Source organism: Haliotis rufescens, unplaced genomic scaffold (assembly GCF_023055435.1).
Source record: "Haliotis rufescens isolate VD_foot unplaced genomic scaffold, xgHalRufe1.0.p SCAF_83, whole genome shotgun sequence".
Taxonomy (NCBI): domain Eukaryota; kingdom Metazoa; phylum Mollusca; class Gastropoda; order Lepetellida; family Haliotidae; genus Haliotis; species Haliotis rufescens.
Genome location: NW_025964376.1, coordinates 612,051 through 636,265, shown reverse-complemented (window position 1 = coordinate 636,265; position 24,215 = coordinate 612,051). Strand labels below are relative to the sequence as shown.

At 41.0% G+C, this 24,215-nt stretch overlaps 2 protein-coding genes across 7 annotated transcripts in view; one reads left to right on the top strand and one right to left on the bottom strand.

The window, feature by feature from the left end:
• Window positions 1-15,160, bottom strand: part of LOC124145350 (hypoxanthine-guanine phosphoribosyltransferase) — a 48,752-nt gene extending 33,592 nt beyond the window's left edge. For 4 of the 6 annotated variants that reach the window (XM_046515094.2, XM_048390110.1, XM_048390111.1 and 1 more), the window contains exon 1: window positions 15,044-15,160. In XM_046515094.2, coding sequence (XP_046371050.2) covers window positions 15,044-15,145 — 102 coding nt within the window. In that variant the 5' untranslated portion in view covers window positions 15,146-15,160. Of the gene's footprint in view, window positions 1-7,048; window positions 7,206-15,043 lie in introns of those variants that run through there. The other 2 variants (XM_046515090.2, XM_046515095.2) reach the window with 1 other exon arrangement.
• A 397-nt stretch (window positions 15,161-15,557) lies between these two features.
• On the top strand, window positions 15,558-18,108 carry LOC125377249 (MFS-type transporter clz9-like). The gene has a single exon (XM_048390109.1). The coding sequence runs from the start codon at window positions 15,670-15,672 to the stop codon at window positions 17,068-17,070; it is 1,401 nt and encodes a 466-aa protein (XP_048246066.1). The 5' UTR covers window positions 15,558-15,669; the 3' UTR covers window positions 17,071-18,108.
• Window positions 18,109-24,215: the final 6,107 nt, after the last annotated feature.

The following is a 24,215-nucleotide window of genomic DNA, read 5'->3' as shown; positions in this document are numbered from 1 at the left end:
GGTGAAGAAAAAATAATGCTGTTCAGTATCTTTCAACATCCCAAATCATCAAAACGCACCAGTTCACCACTAGATGTTGACTGATCTGTATAGCAAGCTTTAACAAGAAATATTCAACGGCCTCAGAGCCCATTAAAATCTAGGGTAGAATAGGTCTTCAGCAACCCATGCTTGCCATAAAAAGTGACTATGCTTGTCGGAAGAGGCGACCAGGCTCGCTGATTTGGTTTGAAGCAATGTCAATGATGTGTCAATCACTGGATTGTCTGGTCTAGAGTCCATTATTTACAGACCACCTTCATATAGTTGGAATATTGCTGAGTGCGGCATTAAACAACAAAAACAACAACAACAACAACAACTGCTTCAGAGTTCATACTGTTCTTCTCATTTATACCGCCATCAATGCAAAATATGTTGAAGTCAATTCATAAATATACCCTGGACCCAAATGCCACCATGGCATGATGGTATCGGACACAGAACAACCACTGTCTAGACTAACATTTAGTCTCTGAATTGAACATATCGTACATAAAAAAACAGTTGTTCAGTTATCTTAATAAAAATATAATAAAAAGGAGCCCAGTGACTCTCTTCATTTTCAGATACTGCAGTGATCTAGACTTGCCAAACATTATAGACTTGCATGGGCTATTTTTGATATATATTTGTATCAGGGTCTGTAAGACAGACTAAACCACTGTCCAATGCAACACTTAGCCATGTCATCTCAATGTCAAAAATGGATGTTACTCTTCAACAGCCAGGCTAATCCCTCCATCAGCTTGCTTTGTTAATCCCACTGCACTGTGAAGTTCCACTACGGCCAGCCATCCCAAACAAGCTTGGTAATTACATTGTTGTATTTTGATGAATGTTCATGGTAATGGTTTAATCCTGGTCGCCCAAATCACAAGAGTAGTATAAATGATTGTTCAGCTGGAGAGGATGTTTTCCTGAGATGGAAGACAGGGAGGGAATCCCTCATGCCACAAGACGTTGATGTTGTGTTGGAGAAGGCATGCCAAAGTGGAGTCAAGTGTTGATAAAACTGCTTGTTTTTATCAAAAAAGAACAGTGTAATTTGATCAGTGAGTAAGTGAGTGAGTATTGTTTTACGTCTTTTTTAGCAATATTCCACCAATATCATGGCAGGAGACAACAGAAATGGGCTTCACACATTGTACCCATGGTGGGAATCGAACCTGGGTCTTCGATATGACAAGCGAATGCTTTAACCACTAGACTACCGACTGCCCTGTAATTTGATAAGATGTCTTTTCTTAGCATTGTTTAACATGTTTAATTCAAACTGGCCTCAAATTTATTTGTTTTGGGTTTTTTTTGGGGGGGGGGGGACAGATAAGCCAACATGAAACATCACAAAATGAATACGGTAGTTTTAAAATACCACCTTTTCTAAACATGCTATTGATATAAAAAATAAAAAAAATAAACATAAGTTAACATGCAATGTCACTCAAATCAGTTTGTGTTGAAAAGAGGGGTACAAACTACATAGTGAAGTGTGTAACAGAAAGTTTCAAGTGATCATGGTGATGTAGACTGATATGATGACATACCATATATGACTGCAGATATGAGCCAAATTTTGAATTTAAGACCAGAAAAAAGATTTGGCATTTGTTTGAGCAGTTGTTCTGGTGGGAAAATGGCGCCATTCGTCGTGTGCTTCATGAGGGAAGTCACGGGGCACAAACCCAGGAAAGTCAGACGTGCATTTGACGACAATTTCCTTCATGTTTTTTACCACAGACATTGTGAAAACCAACAAAGAAATTCTGTAAACCATCTAAAACCAAAAGATTATTCGCCTAAGGTGGTCCAGGGTTTTGATCCCAATAAAATACAGATATATAATAAAAGATATAAATGAGCAGGACCAACAAACATGACAAATGCTGGATTCATTGGAAAATATTCTTATTCTGAACATAATGTTGGTGTAATCATTGATTTAACTTTCATTTTCAGAGCTTCTAGAATTCAAATAAGAGACCTCGCAACTAACATTGACTAAAACAATCTTATCACTTGTTAACATACTTTCCCCTCTTCATAATTAAAAAAAAAATTCATTTAGCAAGAACAGAAATTATTCTGACCAAAAGAATATTAAGTCCAGCGAAATTTTTATAAGCATGATAAGAGGCAATATCATAAATTTCTCAAAAATTAAAAACCACACAAAATGATCTATCTAAGCATACTGAACTGCTCATTTGCTGAAAACAACCATAGTGAATACCAATGAATTCCATTATTTACCGTTTCCATAGAAACCTCCAATACAGTAAAGATGGTATTTGCAAATCATTACCATTATTGACCAGCACATGCTTAACGAGCAATTACATACGTCTACCACCAGAAAACACCAAGCCCAAGCTTCTCACAGGCTGCAGAAATTGATTCCATCTACTGGGTGCAGCATCTGTGTATCCTGCTCGTCAGGTGACACCAAACGATACAGGTAAAGACAGACACAATCAATGAGCCTGACAATACTACAAAGCAAAGTGCTGTCATTAATCATGTGAATCTCTCTATTACGGCATCAGTCGGAAAGAGTTGGGTTTAATGTTGCTAACTATAGATTCAAAAGTGTAAGTCACAATTAGTATGTTTGTATAATCTAGTTACATGACAGCAGCCTGTATATAATCGAGTCTGGACCAGACAATTCAGTGATTGATATTATGAGCAAGGATTCACTTCTTCGGGCATCTTCCCGAGGCAAGGGAGTTAACTGACTGCAAACGTCCAGTTTCACTCAGAAAAATTTCATTCACGCTTTTCCATCTTCCAGAGGCAAGAGAGTTAACTGACTAGAAAAGTCCAGTTTCCACCCTTGCCGAAACTAGGCTGGTATTATGGAGTCAGATTTTGGCTGGACTAACGAGTCTATGTATAGTCCAATCAAAATCGCGCAATGAAATCGAAATCCGGTTCATAAGCTGAAAAGCAGATTTCGGTCGATTGCAGGGTTTGCAAAACATGTGCACCGCCAACTCATTGTCAACAGATATTTTTTCCAAATCTTTTCCTGTTTTTAATCAAGGTGCTCACGTGATTTGATGAACTTCGTGATGTAAGATCTGTTTTATCACAATATAGACCTTGATTATCGTTCAGATCGTCTTGACTGTAAGCCACCATTTTGTTTCAAGCAAAAGCAAGTGATACAAGAGGTGGAATCTGATTGGTCCATAGGAGAGGCACAGAAGGGACATAACTCGTAATAGCCACTGGTCGAGCCCAGGAATTGCAGCCAAGTTCGGCAAGGGTGGAAACTGGACTTTCAAATTTCTTTTGAGTGAAACTGGACTTTTACAGTCAGTTAACACTCTTGCCTCGGGAAGATGCGCTTTTCTAGGTATGAAGAAGAAAAAGAGTGTTGGAGAAGGATCCACTTCTTCGGGCATCTTCCCGAGGCAAGGGAGTTAACTGACTGTAAAAGTCCAGTTTCACTCAAAAGAAATTTGCATTCACGCTTTTCTGGGCATGAAGAAGAAAAAGAGTGTTGGAGACACCATCATCGGAACTACATATCCATAACGCAAATGAAAAACAAATCAGCCGCACTTCAAGTATCGATGACTGAAGAGTGCTGAACCCTCACTGATTATTCTGTATGAAACTCTATATCATTTGACCAGCTGAGCAGATTAACAAAATTAACAAAATTAGGCGCCACATTGATTAGGCAGACACACCCGGCACAGTCTAAATCAAATACATGCTCACTAATGATCAGAATAGCAATTATTTTAAAATACAATATGAGCACCAAACCAATATTATTACAATTTGGCAACAGGTTTGAGACGTATATTTGCCAAAATTAACATATAGGTTACCATGGAGACCACACTGACAACAACCTTAAGCCCTTTCAGCTGCAGGTCAGATCAGAAGGTCACACGTAGCCAGACAATCTAATGTCATTCAACTATTACAACTAGACACCTTCTCTACAGTACACTACATTTTGATGTCCCTTAAGTACCGTATTCACTGTATTAAATACATCCTTCACAACTTCTAAATCACTGTGTGACAGTAATCTTTGTAGCACCCCACCCCGACTAAGATCCAAAATTTACATGACAGTCCATATGTTCTCATGTATATTATGAAATATTTACAGAAAACAGCTGTGTAGAATAGGAACATAACTGAATCGTAACTTGTAACGCTAAAGATCCAAGTTTGATTCCCAACATGGGTACAATGTGTGAATCCCATTTCCTACGTCCCCCATCATGATATTGCAGGAGTATTGCTAGAAGCTATTTAAAACCATACTCACTCACTCTTGCATCCAAAATGACTCGCAGTTTGGCTGTCACATAAACTCGGTTGCATGTGCAATATGGCGCAAGTATTATCATCTCTGATTATGCTGTTTTTTCTTAATACCATACAATCCTGACTTCAGTGCCATAAATATTACTGACACTGTTATAGTCATGGGGTCACTCGTGATCAAGTTACCAACAATACGTACCCTGGGTACAAAACAAAGGTATCAAGACCTCAGCTCAGTCTGCATGTTATCAGCTCACAGAACATGGTTCTTTATCTGTATAATATTGTCATGCTGTTCATTGGAACATTTTATTGATTACTGTTCATCATTACACCATGTAGCTGGGAAAAATTTGATATACGTCATTTTATACCCAGGATACATGTCGAAGACAAGCAGATGAAAGTGACCCTGTCAGCGTTAATTAGTTAGAGAACATCTGCGTATAGAGAAGGCACCTGGGATACATCATGTCAGAATGGCCTCAAAACTCAAAAGTCTAAACACTTAACAGCTACAGGTAAAAAGTTAAAATGTCCATGATAATAGATGAATGTGAGCAAGATGTGTACAGTATAAATGTTAGATGCTGTTATTACAATGTAATATCTTCCAGTAGAGTTCACATGTTGTTTGAACCAATCTCATCAACATACTTTGACCTCTGTCCTGACCAGTGTACCAATCTGTTGTGAAAACATGAATGAGTTTGAGGAAACCTTTCCATTTTTATATTTCAAACTAATCCTACACAAGGTGGGATCTCTCCTTGGGCTTCAGGTCCCCCAGATGCAAGCTGGCAACCTCCGCTGCAACATCAACTAGAATGCTACAAATCAGCAAGAAGAAATCTTCGCGGCCTGGAGAATGTACAAGGAAGTCGACATAACACCATCTGAGCTGCTGAATATATGTGCTTCAAACCATGGACCAAGGGTTTAATATGCGATATGGAACTGTGAAATAGAACTGTGCAATCACTTGTGTAGTACTGAGTTAGTGCTGAATTAAGAACTATGTGCCTATGGTACAGGGTAACTGTTAAGAACTGTGATACAATGTATATAATACCATTAATGTGACTCAATACTTGAGTTTGAATCAGAATTGTGAGAGGTGATGAGGTAAGGTGGCTCAAGTTATTTTCAGGGGAGGTTATTGCAGTTCAGTTAACATGGGAATCAGCACGTAGGAATCGACACATGGGTATGCATAGCATGTGAATCGATACAAGGGTATGCAAAGCATGTGAATCGATACAAGGGTATGCATAGCATGTGAATCAATACAAGGGTATGCAAAGCATGTGAATCAATACAAGGGTATGCAAAGCATGTGAATCGATACAAGGGTATGCAAAGCATGTGAATCAATACAAGGGTATGCAAAGCATGTGAATCGATACAAGGGTATGCAAAGCATGTGAATCAATACAAGGGTATGCATAGCATGTGAATCAATACAAGGGTATGCAAAGCATGTGAATCAATACAAGGGTATGCAAAGCATGTGAATCAATACAAGGGTATGCAAAGCATGTGAATCGATACAAGGGTATGCAAAGCATTTGTATCGATACATGGGTATGCATAGCATGTGAATCGATACAAGGGTATGCATAGCATTTGGATCGATACATGGGTATGCAAAGCATGTGAATCAATACAAGGGTATGCATAACATTTGTATCGACACATGGGTATGCATAGCATGTGAATCGATACATGGGAATGCATAGCATGTGAATTGATACATGGGTATGCATAGCATTTGAATCAATACATGGGTATGCAAAGCATGTGAATCGAGGTGAGGTGAAATGGGGTTTAACATCGCGTCCAAGATTATTGCACTTATATAGCGACGTGCATGTACGTGTGTGTTTGTGTGGCTGCTTGTACTAGTCCGGACTGATGCCGATTTATAGTGCTAGCTCACCGAGATACCATGCTGCAGTTTAACATGAATACCCCACACAGACACAGTATACTGACTCCGAGCAGACCAGTCCTTGTTTTAGCCCCTTAATGCCGAGCGCCAGACAGGGTAACAACAAGTACCATCTTTTAACGTCTTTTGGTATGACGCGGTCGGGGATTGATCCCCGGACCTTCCGCTCTACCACTAGAGGCAGTCCATGTGAATCGATACATGGATATGCATAGCATGTGAATCGATACATGGGTATGCATAGCATGTGAATCGATACATGCGTATGCATAGCATGTGAATCGATACTTGGGTATGCATAGCACTTCTCCTATCAGCTGTAAATTCACGATGCAGTGACTCCATCATACCATAAATCTTGTTATGATATTTGATATGTTTATCTAACTGTTACTGTGAAATGAAGAGCTGTAATTCATGACATGTACTGAATCCTATTTGTCGTCCTCCGCGTTATTTAAAAAACGACAAGGACAAATCTGACCCAATGTCACGAGTGTTCATATACCCATACAGGGCCCCAATTCAGGTCATAGTGAAGGACCTCAGAGGTCACAGAAGCATCAAGAAGCGATAATCCCACACTGACAACTGTCCTCGTGATACGCACCGCATTCATAATACGCTGATTTTGAATAATATACCCACTGGCTTCAAAGTGGAGATACATTTAATTTCAAGTGGGCTGATTATTTGTTTGGGGTGAGATTCGGCGCCGACATTGGTCCAATTTTAACGTTTATGCCTACCCCACCAACTTACCTTAATGTACTTCTCTTCGGCCATTGTGAAAATATATTTGATTCAGGTAAAACGGTTAAAACCAAAGAGCTCAGTCAAACACGTTGTGCCATTGTGTACGCCTCGTGTGGAGAGGGTGGTGAAACGACAGTTACCTCCCTTAGACTGTAGTCGCGGATTCCGACCTATTCAGCGTGTGGTGACGGTGTTAGAACATACGGATTGACAAAGATAAAGAAATATGTTACTAGGTCGGAGTTCGTAGTTAGGTTAATCATTTACTTGTATGCGCAAAAGATTACATTCATTATTATTTTAATTCCACGCAGGACATGCCACACTCTTCGTTGTATTATTGCTATAATTATCATGAATATGTAAATCTAAACTTGGTCGCTGTTCGTAGTTGGGTTAATCATTTACTTGTATGCGCAAAAGATCACATTCATTATTATTTTAATTCAATGCACGAGATGTCACACTCTCCGTTGAAGTATTTACTGTAAATTATCATGAATATGGAATCTAATTTGTAAGTTTGCCAATAAGCCTTGAAATATTTTATGTTATTTTCATTTTGCATAAATAAATTTCACACTTGAAATAACGTTCATTTACAATATAATTAATGGCGATGTACTTATCTATATTGTGGCTCCACGACCTGCATCGAACTGCACACTACAGATGCATACGTGAGCAAATTACACATGATACACAGAAGTAGCAACAAATAGGGCTTGTTTCATGGAGAGTGGTCAGTGTCTGAATAACCAAACACTGTATCTGTATGATTTGCGTAAAGATGGCCATTTAAAAGGTCAAAAGAAAATCACTTTCGCTTTTAAAAAATAAACGAGTACATAAAAATTGATACGTGCCAAACATGGTTTATAAATAGAGAATCTCACGCTCGTTGTTAAAAGTGGCAAAAATCCTCGGCAAGCCTCGGAATTTTTCCACTTTTATCAACTCGTGTTGATATATTTGATATCAAAAGACACGAGGGTGAGATTTTATTTATCATCCAACATCATTCTTCCAACTATCAATTTGTAGACAATAATAAGCAGTGTCTTCAGCGTAAAAAGCACTGCTAACAGCTTCAGTAGCAGAGCCATTAGTGATGTCATTTGATTGTGACGTCATGGTAAACTGTGACGTCACAATGGTCTGAAAAGCATTGTGATGTAATTTCATTGCAGCGATATCTACAGTGTAGATATCGCTTGATCTCATCCAAGCGATATCTCCTGTGGGAGCCAGTTTTGGATGATAAATCATATGTTCCCTAGGGTCATATCATGAGACAACAGTGTATTGTTTCCGTCATCCGGGCGGCATCATTGACGTCATTCGAATCTTATTGTGACATGGGGTCGGAATGACGTCACACTAGAAAGACGTCATAGCTGAAGATTTTGGCGTCATTCGACAAATTATGGTTCCGTAGTGTTGCGACTTGCTGTCCTTATATAGTTAAACACTAAAGTACGTCTCTGTATGTAGACATCTTCTTCAGTAATAGGGGGCACGAGTGGCCCGGTCGTCTAATACCCCGTTCACTGTGCGATGCACAACATTTACTGACGTAAGTAATTTTACACACGTGTAACTATACATACGTGCGTATATGTAAATTTACTATGCGTTCACATGAAAAGCATCTTAGCTGTGTAAATAAAGTATGTTAATTGTGTTAGGCACACATATTCGTCAGTCTGTTCACGACTTTCAACACAAAACAGGTGGTTTTCAAATCAAAGTTGAATGAGAAGAGAATTACTTCACCGAAATTTTTCGCGTGAAGCAACATGTGTTTGATTTAATTTGTACACAAAATTTTGACTCCTTGAAACCAAAAGAAAACACTGTCCGCTCAACTCTGTATATACACATACAAGTTGACAATTTGTTTGGTGCTGGCAAAAGAACAGATATTAGTTGGATCATCCTCTTACGTTGACATTTGCACCTGCTCCAGACATGATGCAAATTTGCTCCTGGTGTAAATATACATACATGAGTAACGCGTTCACATGACAAGTAAACTCACGTATGTATTTCTACACACGTTACACATATACACACATATGTATAGAGGCGCATGTGAACGGGGTATAAGGCGCCGCGATTCGCTGTGCAGAGTTGCGTCCCTTGGGCACGCCAGAAACCTATGATTGTGGGTTCGAATCCCAGTTCGCCTCGGTTATGTTTCTAGGTTTGTCAGCACCATACCCGTGCTCGTGAGTTTCAACGAAGTGGTAAACGTCTGGAACCTGCATCACTTCAGGCTTTCCTCCCACATTAAGCTGACACGCCGTGATATAACTGGAATACTGTTAAAAGCGGCGTTAAACCCAACTCACTCGATGATTCACTCTTCGGTAATAAACAGAACATTATATTCGTGTTCATGTCAAACTATGTTTAATATCCTCTATTTATTACCCATAGTGTTAGAGTCATAACAATCGTATATGCACTTAGTGCAAATATCACTTCACGCGCGGCTGTGTATTGTTACGTCATCCGGACGGCATTGTTGACGTCATTCGAATCTTATTGTGACGTAACGAAGAACGTAACAAAAGAGGCTCGATGACTAGCCGATGCATTTATGACTACTTTGTAGATGTGGATCAGACTGAGGATGGTGACGTGTTGGCTGCCTTTGCCAATTTTCCCGTTGATCCAGTCAAGAATTTCTTGTTCGGCTGTCGAACTCAGACGCCATTTTGGTTTAAGAACGAAGCGACCTCAGTGAGCGATTGATACCATTGCAAGCGGCTGAAAGTTAGCGCCCCGTTGTAAGGCGAATCGCTGTACAACGCTCCAACGCGATTGACGCTTTGCAACGCACCCACGGTGTGATACTACTTCTACACTACGGATATGATATACATAACAAGAGTGAGTGAGTGAGTATTGTTTAACGCCGCTTTTAGCAATATTCCAGCAATATCACGGCGGGGGACACCAGAAATGGGCTTCACACATTGTACCCATGTCGGGAATCGAACCCGGGTCTTCGGCGTGACGAGCGAACGCTTTAACCACTAGGCTACCCGACCGCCCCTACATAACAAGAAAACACGTCGCAAAGAATTGTTGTAGCATAGCTACCTATTGATGTAAGGACCTATACTGTCTTAAACGCATATGTGTAACCCAGAAGGTAAAATAAACTGTGATTGCGGGGTCTTTTTAAAACCATGAATCATACTTCTCTATCATAGTTACCTCCCTTACTCACACTGTCCAAAAGTGCTAATACCTCGATACACGGAAATGGGTCAACGTTTCCCGCATAGCCATATGCTGTAGGCCTGTCTCCGACCCTCTTGACAGACAGACCCGCTACACGGGTCAACGTTTCACCGAAGCGAAATGCAGTATGGGGAAATAGGTCGGAAAGAGCTAGACTGGTATCCTGCCCATCGCCTCCTAACGGTTGCAGGCAAGGAGCGCAAGCGCTCTAGAACAGGTAAACCTGTCTAGGACAAAGCGCGTCTCCCTCTTACATGATTGTATCGAATAACACAAACATGTTCAGTGTAATCATTTACAGTTAGGAATGTTTTATAAAGATATTTTCATAATTATTTATGTATTTCAATGCACGCATATCATTATATGTGTGACAAAGATAAAGTTTTTTTAAAAGTTTGGTTACATCTTTCCAACTATTACTCACCCCCATTAACTTCCTCAAACTATAAACAAATAAAGCAAGGCGCCGTTCAATAAAGTATGGATGATAAAGCGATAATGTCATTCGTATGTGTATCATGCCGATTTGACGAAACCGTGTCAGAATAAGTGGTTTGTTTGTGTGTTGTTTAACGGCGCACTCAGCACCATGACGTATCTGGACAGGCAATCCAATCCATAAAGTCACCTCGCAAGACAAGCATAGACTGGTGGGGGCAAATTCCATCCCAAAGTCACCACTCATGCGTCTTTCCGTGGCAAAAGAGCTAACTGCCTATAAATCCAGGGCGGCAATCCACATTGGATGGGGACATTGACTGGTGCAGTTGCATGGTGCCATGAGTGAGTGAGTATGGTTTTACGCCGCTTTCAGCAATATTCCAGCAATATCACGGCGGAGGACACCAGAAATGGGCTTCACACATTGTACCCATGTGAGGAATCGAACCCGGGTCTTCGGCGTGACGAGCGAACGCTTTAACCACTGGGCTACCCCACCGCCCCTCATGGTGCCATGAAGCTTATCGTGCACAGCTAATATATTGTGCCTTTTTGGCCAGTTTGATGACTTTCTGACGCGATGGAGCTTTAGCCTGGTCTGTAAATAATAAGCAGCCATGTCTCACACATGGGCATACTATACTCTTCAAAACAAAAGCAGGGTTCGTGAAATATAATTTTATATTTCAGTTATTGCTATTGCAGTTAGTAAATTATGAGAAGAAGATTCTTTGAAAGATAGAAAGTAATCTCTACTGACTTACTATAGTACTAGTCTACGATAGGCCACGTATACTAGTCCTATCAGCAAATATCTACTCACTGGTTAGTAAAGTCTAGTAAACACATGATAGTGTCTAAGTGGATAATTAGTAAGTAACTATTTCTGTCAGTGTACTTGTTGTTACCCTGTGCGGCACACACACACACACACACACACACACTCACTCACTCACTCACTCACCCACTCACACGCACTCACACACACACACATTGTTCTTTGCGGTTTATCCCGTAGCTTTCTTATATACTAGTACATACATACATACATACATACATACATACATACATACATACATACATACATACATCATACATACATACATACATACATACATACATAATATTAAATTAATTAATTAACTAATTAATTATAATATTAAGTGTAATAATCTTAAACGTTCATCAATAAAGCTGCATACGAATGACATGTTTAGAAATGTTAATAATTAAGTCCAGTGGACTCACTGTTTGCTAGATACATGATAGTGTTGTCCTACATCACGGGCGAGTATATGTACTTGCCGACGCGAAAATGCCGAGTTTACAATGGTGTTGATGACTTAGTTGACAGGCGTGTTACATAGTCAGATGTAAACCATGCATTGAAATCATGGCGACATGCAGGTGACACATTGCACACTGATTCCGTCAGCCACGAGGTGCGTGATAAAACCACCCACGTTGTTAGTGCGTGTCCCTTGAGTTGGCTCTTTTCCCCAGGATTCCATCTGTGTGGTCATTCCTGAATTCAATAACTATCTGAGGAAATTGTTTCAATTACAAATTAGGTATGAATTATGGTTGCAGAAAACAAGATGTGGTCCCTACGGAATCGCTTTTTTGTTTTCACTCTGGAATCCTTTTTCAAATTCACTTTCAGTTTAATAAAATATATGAATATACTTCATGGACAGTATGATTTGTTTGTTTGTCGTTCAACGCCTCGTCCAACAATATTCCAGCTACACAACGGCCTGAATACATGTCACATGTTATGGATAGCATCTATTTTGCATTCTTGGTCACGATCCACGCCGTGACGCCGTGCCGACACCAGTCAACCAAGTCACCCAGTCTGACCACCCTCTCCATTGGTTGCCTCTTACGACCAAGTGGCTGGGGGACCAATTCTAACCCACAAAATATGTTCCTGGTGAATCAGAAACTGGAAAGGGTTTTCTCAAACCTAATGAAATATATATTTAGAACGAAATCAATCTTTTTCTCACATAAACGTTTATGTCATTTTTGAATTTTGTGCTAAAGTGAGATAGAAGTAATTTGAAATCATTTTTAGACAATCTAAAAATCTAAATGCGGTCATTTTCAAGTTTCATTATGCACAGACAAAAACCATCATTAACTGTCAGCCGACAAAAGGTTAGGACACAAAAGTGCTATCTGTCTGTCAAATACGGGGATGTGCAAAGCAAAGGTCACCTTCAAAATTTGCACTACGTGGCTGAGATTAAAGTATGACATACCATAAATCCTCTATAACAGCCCCCAGCAAAAAAGCAATCATCGAGTAAGTTTAGTTTAACGCCGTTTGAAAAAGTGTTTCAGTTGTATCCATAAGGCGCCGCGATACGCTGTGAAGAGTTGTGTCCCTTGGGCACGCCAGAAACCTAAGATTGTTGGTTCGAATCCCGGTTCGTCCCGATTATGTTACGTTTGTCAGCACCATACCATGTTCGTGGGTTTCACAGAAGTGGTAAGCGTCCGAGACCTGCATCATTTGGGGCTTTCACTCACGTTAAGCTGACACGCCGTGATAGAACAGAGATACTGGTCATAGCGGCGTTAAACCCCTCAGTCACTCACTCACTAGGGAACCACATATTATAATAACAGTAGATTTGGGAAGAATCACGTGTGCACATTACTGCAGAAGGAACCCAATGCAATGATCTCTGATGCGCGCCAACGAATCTATATATGACCTGCTTCCTACACCAAACCATTGTGTGCACATTACTGCACAAGGAACCAAATGCAATAATCTGTGATGCGCGCCTACGAATCTATATATGACCTGCTTCCTACACTAAGCCATTTTAGTTTAGTAAGTTTATCGTCATCTTACTGTGGATGTGGGATCCGATTAGTCCCAGGGGGAACTTAGATAAGCAAATCACGAAAGTACGTTTTACTACAAATATCCTATATGTCTCGCGTTGTAGGAAAATAATAATGTGCCCTATTCAGAAAACAGGTGTCCAAAGAACAGTTAGGTATTTCTTATATTTGAAAAAAACCATGAGCACCTGAGGTTTGAAAAGTAATTGTGCTTCTAAACATGAAAACAATTTGCTGATCTCATCCCAAAAGTGGAGTGTTACGAAAAATAACCGTGAAGAAACGGAAGACTTGGTATTTTACAAGTGCTTGACGTATTCAATCAAGGGAGGCTACTCTGTTAACCTTGTGATATGACCTCGTAGAGCGTTGTGGTAGTGCGACCGCCCATTTTTCAGTACGTAACTTGGTGAATGTTGTTTAATTTCAGTTATATGTAGTGCATCTGTATCAGTGCATCTGTATCAGTGCATCTGAATAATCAGGTCTTGACAGACTTGTGGCTCAGAGCATGAATATCGAACATCGCCATCTGGGTAGAAAAATACAGTTAGGCCGCTGAAACAGGGGAGATAAGTCATCTTGTTACAACCCGTGAACATCCGGATTCGCCATTTAAGACAATCTCATTAAAATCCGATCTTAGTTATCGCTACCGCTATTCAGATCTTAGTTCTCGCTACCGTTTAGCGGTAGCGAGAACTAAGATCTGATTTTAATGAGATTGCCATTTAAGACCAACTCGTGTTATTCCGGGACATCCCGTACAGCGACTCGTGTCCCTCTCGTAGCCATTTTTGCGACTGGGTTCCGCCTAAGCGCAAACGGGCATTGCTAAAAGAATTGTCAACTCGTTGCGTCATGAATCACGTATATTTGCCTCATATATCATGGGCGGATACAAAGGGGGGGGGGGGGGGGGGGTTATACTGTTAAATGCAAGACATATGTAAAATCAAAAATTATTCCTGAGGGATTCGTTGACGTTTCCTACGCGCATTCTGATTGGTTTGTCGTATTTTCGCACATAACATTCACCTAATAGGGGGACGAGTCTTCTTGCAGGTTACGGAAAGGGGCGAGTGGTGACGAATGCCGGATCAGCATTACTATTCGAAGAACCCAATCGTCACCACTCGAATGTTTCCGTAACCTACAACAAGGCTACATTCGGCTTGTCCCGGAATGGGACGAGTTAGTCACGAATGCAACGAACCATGCTTGTAAGGGCGACTAACGGGATCGGGGATCAGGCTCGCTGACTATGTTGATTCATGTCATCGTATGTGGATCGATGCTCATGGTGTCAATCACTGGATTGTCTGGTCCGGACTCGATTATTTACAGACCACCGTCATATAGCTGGAATATTGCTGAGTGCGGCGTTAAACAATAAACAAACAAACAAACAGTACGTATATAGAAGCATACTATATTCACCAATTCGCCCGCTTGAATGTATCCTGGTCCAACAGGAGTGTGCACAGATTTGAGGGGTTGCAGACACACAAGTTCGATCGACATGTAACTTCGATCGGCCATTTTGAATGATATTTCTCGCGATATGTAACGAGAAATTACGGTACCTGCAGCTTTGAGTTTGATCTTCTGTCAACACCGCTTTCGTTCGCTTGGACAGGAAAATGCTTCGTGTCAAGTTACCAAACGTAAGTAATAGCTCATATTCAGCAAACAACTACTTTTTAACCCGAGATCACTAATGTAATCTGATCAGCTCAAATAAAATGTCAATTGTAATAAATGCACACGTTGTAAATCGACGGCACACCTGTCGTCTGCTTGTTTACTTTCATGGTGTAACTGTCACGTGATCAGACACGTGATGTGCTCGCAAAAAATTTAAAACTATGGCAACAAATTAGGGTCATTTCTTATTGAAAACTTTATGCTTTTTTGAGAACTTCTGTCTCTGGAGTTTTGGTGATATATAAAATAAAGCTTTATTTTTAAAGGTTTTGACCAATGGTGAACCAACCAGAAGAGGCCAATATAGGCAATATTTGTCAGCAGCCCTAGACAAGGCATATAATGCTGTTTTAGATGGAATGGCAATTAGGAAAGCTGCCACTACCTTTGCTACACTGCATGACAGGATTAGTGGGAAAGTTTCTATTGAATGTAGTACCACTGGTAGAGAACCACTATTGTCCATGGAAGAACAGGGACTTGTTTCACATACTAGTATTGAAGCCATGGCACATTTTGGGTATCGCTATACAAGGGCTGAAGTTACTACTATTGCCACAGACCTAGCAATATATGATGAAAAGAAGTCAAAGGATAAACAACCCCTAACACGTCAGTGGTTCTATGGGTTTATGAAGCGATGGCCTGATCTATCAGTGAAGAAGCCACGATCCCTTGAGATACAGAGAGCAAAAGCTACCTCAGAGGAGACGATCACTCATTATTTTAATGAGCTTGGGCCCATTATGGATAAGTACAACCTGAAGACATGCCCTCATCGCATTTATAATGTTGATGAAAAGGGACTTGTGGAGCATCATACCCCACCATCAGTTGTTACATCGAGTGAGAGTACTCCAGCTGCAGTGACAACATCAAGATCAAGTACTACAACTGTTATAGGTTGCGGCAATGCGTCTGGTAGTTCTATACCACCGTATTTTGTATTCAAGGGCAAGAGGATGCGGGAAGAACTCCTTTCAGGAAGTACCCATGGAGCAGCAGGCACTGTAAGCGACTCTGGCTGGTCAAACACGGAGATTTTTCAGCACTATCTGACAGAGCATTTCCTGAAGCATGCTGTCGCCGCGTCTGCAGAAAGTCCACTTCTTATTGTGTACGATGATCATAGATGCCACGTATCTATTCCACTCATCGAATGGGAACGTCAGCATCACATTATTTTGTTTGTACTGCCTGCATACACGTCCCATGTTTTACAGCCAATGGATGTTGGTTGCTTTGGACCTTTTGCTAAAATTTACAACAACCTCCGTCATACGTATATGCGGGAAAATGCTACAAGTTCAGTAGATAAACATTCCGTTTGTGAACTTGGCAGTAGAGCTTATAACCTGTCGCTGACACCAACAAATCTGCAATCCTCTTTCAGGAAATGTGGAGTCTGCCCATTTGACAAGTCTACCACCGCCAATATCAACTTTGCGCCATCAACAGTTTTTAAGTCGACTGAACCTTTGCTGCATCCTGATACTGGTGTTATTGATTCATGTGTGCCAGTTGGAGACAAGGTTTCCACTTCATCTACTGAGGGCAATGATGTAGCAGGATTCTTTAAAGACAAGACGACTGTACTTTTCAAGAAAGCTGTGCCTACTAAAAAGAGAAACGTTCTGAGCGCTGTTGTCGGGGGCAAGGCCATCACCGAAGACGTCATTCTGAATAAAATTATTTCCCACCAGACTGTGAAATCGGCACCCAAAAAAGAAAGCAAGCACCTAAACAAAGTAAATCTTTAAAGAAACCAACTACTGTCACTGCAACGAATGCAAGTACTTCTGGAACTTCACGGTCCAACGCGCATCAGGACGATAGTTTTGATAGTGATGTGACAAGTGATGACGAACTCTGCTGCAAATGTAACAAATTTGTACCTGATGAGGTTCGAGCTAATGTTTCACTGATCATAACAACCTGGGCACAATGTACCCACCCTACATGTCAGCACTGGGCACATTTACGTTTCTGCCCGGCAGTTCGTTTTGAGTTTTGGTGCCCCTGTAATGATGAGCCTGAAGAATGACTCCCTGCATCAACCTTGTAAATAATCTGGATATTTGTGACTTTTCATCGTTTTTTTCAATATTAAAACATAAAATGAACGTTTGATGGATAAAGATATCATAAAACAACTGCGGACTGTTCTAATTCGGATTTTGACACAAGAGATCGTCCATACATGTCATCCCGGTTATGCGACAAGCCAACCAATCAAATGATCGAGTTTGTGTGACGTAGCTTTCTGGGTCACTTCTGTTGACAGTGAGAGGGTGACCATGCCGCGAGTGTCAATTTCAATGGAAATACGTGGATTTGGGAAATGTTTGTCATAAATAAACAAGTTCACAGGTAAGATATTTGAAAAAAAGATTTATATGAATGTTTCTATGAATATTCAGCGACTTTTTGTAAGTGATCGAACTTTCATGACACGAGGATATATCAGTACTCTTTGAAAAAACAAAGTTTCCCCTTCACAAACAAAGATAATCATTCCCGCAACATATAAAACGTTAGCAACGTGTATATTATCATGGGCCGCGTACAGTTTCATTCGGGATCATCCCACTTGTTCCGTTACCTTCATACTACATAATAAGACTCATAGATTGGAGGTGCCACGCCGTTGATCAAGCTCCTCACAGGGATAGCACGTTCGCGGAGCTCTCTATACAATGTCACGAAGGTGTAACGCGCTGGGAAGGAGCTTGGCCGTTGATGGTCAAAGGGAAGCCACTCTAAATCCCGTTTACCATTTAATAAACAGATTTACCTACCTTTGGCATTTTGTTGTATGTGATTCGCGGCCCTTGGTTGAAGGAATATGCCGTGTGTGATGTTTTAAGCGAGACACTGTGCGACGTTAAGGCAAGGGAGTTAACTCTTTTACAGACACGATTACTTCCCTTCGACCGTAAACACATTAAGCCACAGGTTCTTTGCTTGGGGGGTGTTCTATGCCAAATCCATTCTTGAGAGTAAGGGTCCAGGGACGGCAAACCCAATCAGAAGACTGTGAATTCTTGTAGTTTTCCACCTCAGTAAAAAAGCTAACTCTCGACATCTAGGAAAGTATAGTACACTTCGTTCATCTGTAATTTAAACGTGTATTCAAAGGCTCATGAGTCTCACGTACATCAATGCTTTGGATTATCTACCTTCAAATCTGTCTTTTCGGCTTTAACGTTTTTGGCTTGAGATTAATAATCTTGACTTTGAGACCTTGGTACTAGATTGAATGGTATGCTTGAAAGTTGACGGGTATCTATATGTAATTTAGCAACGTATACATGAAGATGTGGAGTTAGCAACGTATAGGCCCTAAACGTAAACGTTAACAACGTATAGGCTTTACGTAAATGTTAACAACGTATAGGCTATACGTAAAAGGTGAACAACGTACATGTGTAAAACATAAAGTTAGCCATGTATATATACTCTTCAAAAAAAGAAACTTGACACTGACTTTCAAAATGTAATATAATGCGATTGTTTCAAAATAGGACACAGAAACCATAATTGAAACACTGTTTGAAGTTCAATGTACACAATGTTCAAAACATTAATCGTGTCACCTAGACAGACACACGTACACGATACAGTTAATGTCACAGGGGTATAGAAAATTTCAGTATCGGTTGCGCCCACCAGGTGCATCAATCACCGCTTGACACCGACGACCCATAGATGCAATCAAGTTGTTAATAACACGCTGTTTGATGTGCTGCCATTCATGCTGAAGTGCATCAAGAAGCGCCGGAAGTGTTTGGGGCGCTGCACTCCTTCTGCGAACGCGTCGATCCAACTCGTCCCACAGATGCTGAATCGGGGACAAATCTGGCGACCGGGCTGGCCAAGGTAATGTCTGGATGTTGTTGTGGTGTAAGAAGTCCTGACAAACACGTGCAATATGCGGTCGAGCGTTGTCCTGCTGGAACTGTCCGCCATGAACGTTGACGTGAGGAAGAACGTAAGGCTGTAGGATCAAGTCTCTGTAACGCGTACCATGACACTCCCGCCGCCAAATGGGACAACCTGCTGCACACAGTTGGGGGCGTAACGTTCACCCCGACGTCTGTAGACACGTGCGCGCCCATCAGCACGTGTGAGTAGGAAACGGGACTCGTCAGTAAACAGTACATTTCTCCACCTTGCACGTGCCCATCAAACCCTCTGTTGGCACCAAAGCAGACGGTCCGCCAGATGACGTGGGGTCAATACATGACGTCGAACAGGTCTTCGTGCAAAAAGTCCAGCCTCCCTCAGTCTGTTGCGTACCGTTTGATCTGATATTCTGCGTACCCCAGGGATCTGTGTGGTTGTAGACGTGGCTGTGGTAGTGCGGTCTCGGAGATGTCGCAGCCGGATGTATCGATCTTGTGCTTGGGTCTTGGTCTGTTGTCAACTCTGTTGGTGTTGTTGTATCGGGTCCACAGTGCGGAGATTGTCTGTCTGGATACGCCAAAGTGCCTGGCCACTTCTTGCTGAGTTGCTCCAGCTTGTAATCTCCCAATTGCGTTGTTCCGTTGAGCTGCATTCAGTCTTGGCATTCTGTCACCGCCTCTACTGCCGTTATAAGGACTGTATGAACAGCCGTTGATGTGGATTTTTATACCCATTCAGCAGGGGAGCCTGCATGCCTAAATGCAGGATCCTGTGCTGCACGTTTTTAACAGGCGGTTGCGTTTGGATGAAGCTGTTAAATTGATCCCCAAACGCTACATTTATGTGCTTTGCATGTGTTTTCGCGAATTATAGACACATCTTCTTTCTGTTTGACTTATTTGGTTCTCATTTAATGTAATTATTTTAGATATTTGGCAAAAAGTGTTTTTACATCTATGTCAAGTTTCTTTTTTTGAAGAGTATATATTTACAACAGCTAGTGTACGTTTTGATAGAAAGATATCTCCATTTCGTGTATATGGTGCAGAGATTTGGGGCATCGGGTATTTTGAAGAAATTGAAAAGGTTCATCCATCATATTTAAAAAGATTCTTGTTGGAAAGTTTGCTTCGTTTAGGCTATACATGGGGACATTGGACGCTATTCTATATATTTATTTAAACCCAGATGAAAGTAATTAAATATTGGATTAAACTTATACGTATGCCACATTATCGTTACCCTTACCAGATTTACCGGGTGATAGTATCTTTAGATGATAAAGGCAAACACACATGGGCATCAGATGTCAGAATATTGTTGTTTTCTTGTTTTTTTCCAAGGTCTGGATTGCCAAGATGTTGGAGATAAGTTATCATTCGTTTCTATCTTCATGCAAAGATTCGTTGATATTTTCGTTCAAGGTTCGTCAGAAGGTACTTGATTTTCTCATTTTCTTTCCCATTATGCTTCAATTATGCGTTCCTTGTGTTTGTGAACCTCTGAAAACTCCCATCTGACTTTGAGTGTCATTCCCCGGCAATCACTTGTCAAAGATAACGTTCTTTACCTCAGGTTGCTGGCGCCCTGATGTCAGCGTATGTTTGCACTGTACCTAAAGGTCACGTCCCTCCATCCATTTACATAATAACTGTGGGCCGATAAATGTACATGTCAAGTATATACTTACGTCTCACCAAGCTAATGTTCTCAAAATGGCCAGTGTCAATGGATACTCACAACAGTGTGCCATGCCGCATATATCGCGCAATATCAACACGGGACTAGATTGTAACGAGCATCGCGACGAGTCAGTGAGTATGGTTTTACGCCGCCTTTAGCAATATTCAAGCAAAAAGACGGCAGGTGATACCAGAAATGGGCTTCACACATTATACCCATGTCGGGAATCATTGCGATGGCGCCATTGACTCCCAGGTGAGAGCGTCTTCCCGCCATGATAGAAGCATTTGCGTCAGTACATACATGTGTTTCGGCTAACTCAATATTTATCTTGTAGCTCTTGAGAGTCATTGTCATGGCCAACACACTTGTAAAACTCAAGATTCCTCTTCAGGCCGTGGCGGTCCAGGGTAAGCTTGGTGTGTGTTTCTGTCTCAGACTTCTTATCACATCAATTGTACGGTGGCCAATGACTGTTGTTCTATTGTTTTTAGGAGAATATATTTTTTCAGTCAGTACTTCAAGACTTTTAGTTGCTTTTTTCTGAGAGAAGGAGCGAAGCAATTTACGTGAGGCACACGACATAAATGCTATTTAATTTCTAAAATCTGAGGACCCTCCTCTCTCTCTCTCTCTCTCTCTCTCTCACACACACACACACACACACACACACACACACACACACACACACACACACACACATTAAAATATCATGGTCGGTCCTGGAGACCGGACCAATGGGATTTAAAAGAATCGATTTACTTGATTATGACCCTTGGTTGTCAGCACCATATATATACCCGTGCGAAGCGTCCAAAGTCACTTTTCATCAAACATCAAGCTTAAACGTTGTTGACCGCCTACGTGGTCGAGTGGAAAGAGCGTCTGCCCCGAGAACGGAAAATCAGTGGTTCGATCCTCGGCCGCGTCATACCAAAATATGTGGAAATATGGTACTTGTTATTACCTGCCTGGCTCTCGGCATTAAAGGGCTAAGACAAGGACCTTTACCTATCTGAACCAAAGGTTGTCTGAATCATGGCATGTCCAAACCATGTCCTGGCTGAACCATCTGCTGTCTGAACATTTACCTATCTGAAACATGGGCTGTCTGAACCATATCCTGGCTGAATCATGGGCTGTCTGAACCATATCCTGGCTGAATCATGGATTGTCTGAACCATGGGCTGTCTGAACCTTTACATATCTGACCCATGGGCTGTCTGAACCACATCCCGGCTGCCTGAACCATATCCTGGCTGAATCATGGATTGTCTGAACCATGGGCTGTCTGAACCTTTACCTATCTGAACCATGGGCTGTCTGAACAATATCCTGGCTGAACCTTTACCTATCTGAATCATAGCCTGTCTGAACCATGGACTGTCTGAACTCTCTTCCATGCGAACTGAAATAACGGCGACACTGTATCCATTCATGAAGTGAATAATTGTACACGTTACGGTCAGGGTAGAATGACATATATGGAGTATTTAATTACAATCCGTTACTCTTTTCTAAATGTTTTTGTGGAATACAGCTAGCTACACTGCTATTTTTATAATCCAGATTGTTCTTGATCAAATTAAATGCTCATATTTCGCAGCCATGGTGCCAGACAATATCAAGGGTTTACCAAGTACATACGACGTGTTTTTAGCTGCAGACGATAGTACATCTGCTTGCATGCTTGTCGTAAGAGGCGACTAACAGGATCGGGTGGTCAGGCTCGCGGACTTGGTTGATGCATATAATCGTATCCCAATTGCTTGGACCAATGCTCATGATGGCAATCACTGGATTGTGTGGTCGAGACTTGATTTTTTACAGACCACCATCTTAAAGCTGGAACATTGTTGTGTGAAGTGTTAAACAACAAACAAACAAACATTAATAAACACAGATTATACAAATATATAAGTACGCGTGTATTAAAAAGTGATACCACATGTTGTGGTGCCCACATATAGGACTGTGGATGCATGGGTTAGCAAGTAAATTTCGACCCTTAGCTGTGTCAGGATCCGCTGGTAAATGGTGGGGAGGACAAGCCGACGTCATGCGGGTCTTAGAAGTTTTCAACTTTACAGAAAAACAGGTATAGAAATGTAATCAGAGCGAATCTAAGATTCCAAAAGACGATCACATGGTTCTGGTACGCCTAAGGGACGCAACTCTTCACAGCAAAGTCACAGTGTCATAGACGACTGGTCCACCTTTTTCTCCGACGGTATAACCACAAGCAGTTGTCATGTGATTGATGATGTATATCTTGCCACCATAATATTATCCGTATCATATCAAATAAGTACAATGTCCATTGTTGTAGGTGAGGTGAGGTGAGGTAAAATTGGGTTTAACGTCGCGTCCAAGATTATTGCACTTATATAGCGACGTGCCATTGTTGTAGAGAGAACGTGATATACATACAGATGTTTGTGGCCAAGGTGATTAGGCATGGAAATCTGTATAGAGATAAATGGACTGTCGCAACATAAGTCTTTAACTACAGTTTTTCTAAACTATGTCAGACGGGTTTTTTTTAGACCCTTCATACAAGCCATGAATTAATAACCACACGTTTACAAAACTAGGACTCGGTATGTGTTTGTGAACAAACGAATTAGGAAGGACCATTTGACCTTTCCATTGATCGGAAAAGAAAGGATTAAAGGAGTTTGCCGATCACAAAAAAACCTTTATCAATCTCGCAGGTAATCGAATTATTGTGCGCACATTAAAGTGCGGGGAGTATTTCGGGAATGTCAGCGGAGTCTCTAGTAGCTCATTACTGCCCTAATTAAGCGACCGTTGTAGATATTAATATGTTTATAATCTCAAGATATGTTTATTGATGTTATGTCGATCGATAACTGTATTGTTCCGGATTCGGTTTAGAATGTTTCCCGTTCACATTTCAATCAAACTTCCTTTGATGATTTATAAGGTTTTTCGTTTGATCTCGAGGCATTGAAAGCGAAACAAGAGGTAACAAATATCAGATTGAGCCATAATCTGTGTTAACAAAATTTCGATGCTTAAGCCCGCCCTTGTTACATCAGGACATCGATTCAAACTGATATTTGCGTGTTTACAAACTGATTTTCACAGTGATTTTCTCACATCGGAACAACAAAAAGACATGTAAACATAGCCTTGCTCTAAGTCTGTCCTGAATGATAAGTACATGGACGCATGAGTAATTCTATCCCAATATTAGGCAAGACTAGATAAGGGGATGCCAGGGTTTAATGGGGACAACGTGTTCTTTATTATTTATATGATCTAGGCATTATTATTAAAACTAATAATCATT

Excerpts from the sequence above, each read along its gene's own strand:
- LOC125377249 (XM_048390109.1), top strand. The coding sequence starts at position 15,670 with ATGGCAATTAGGAAAGCTGCCACTACCTTTGCTACACTGCATGACAGG.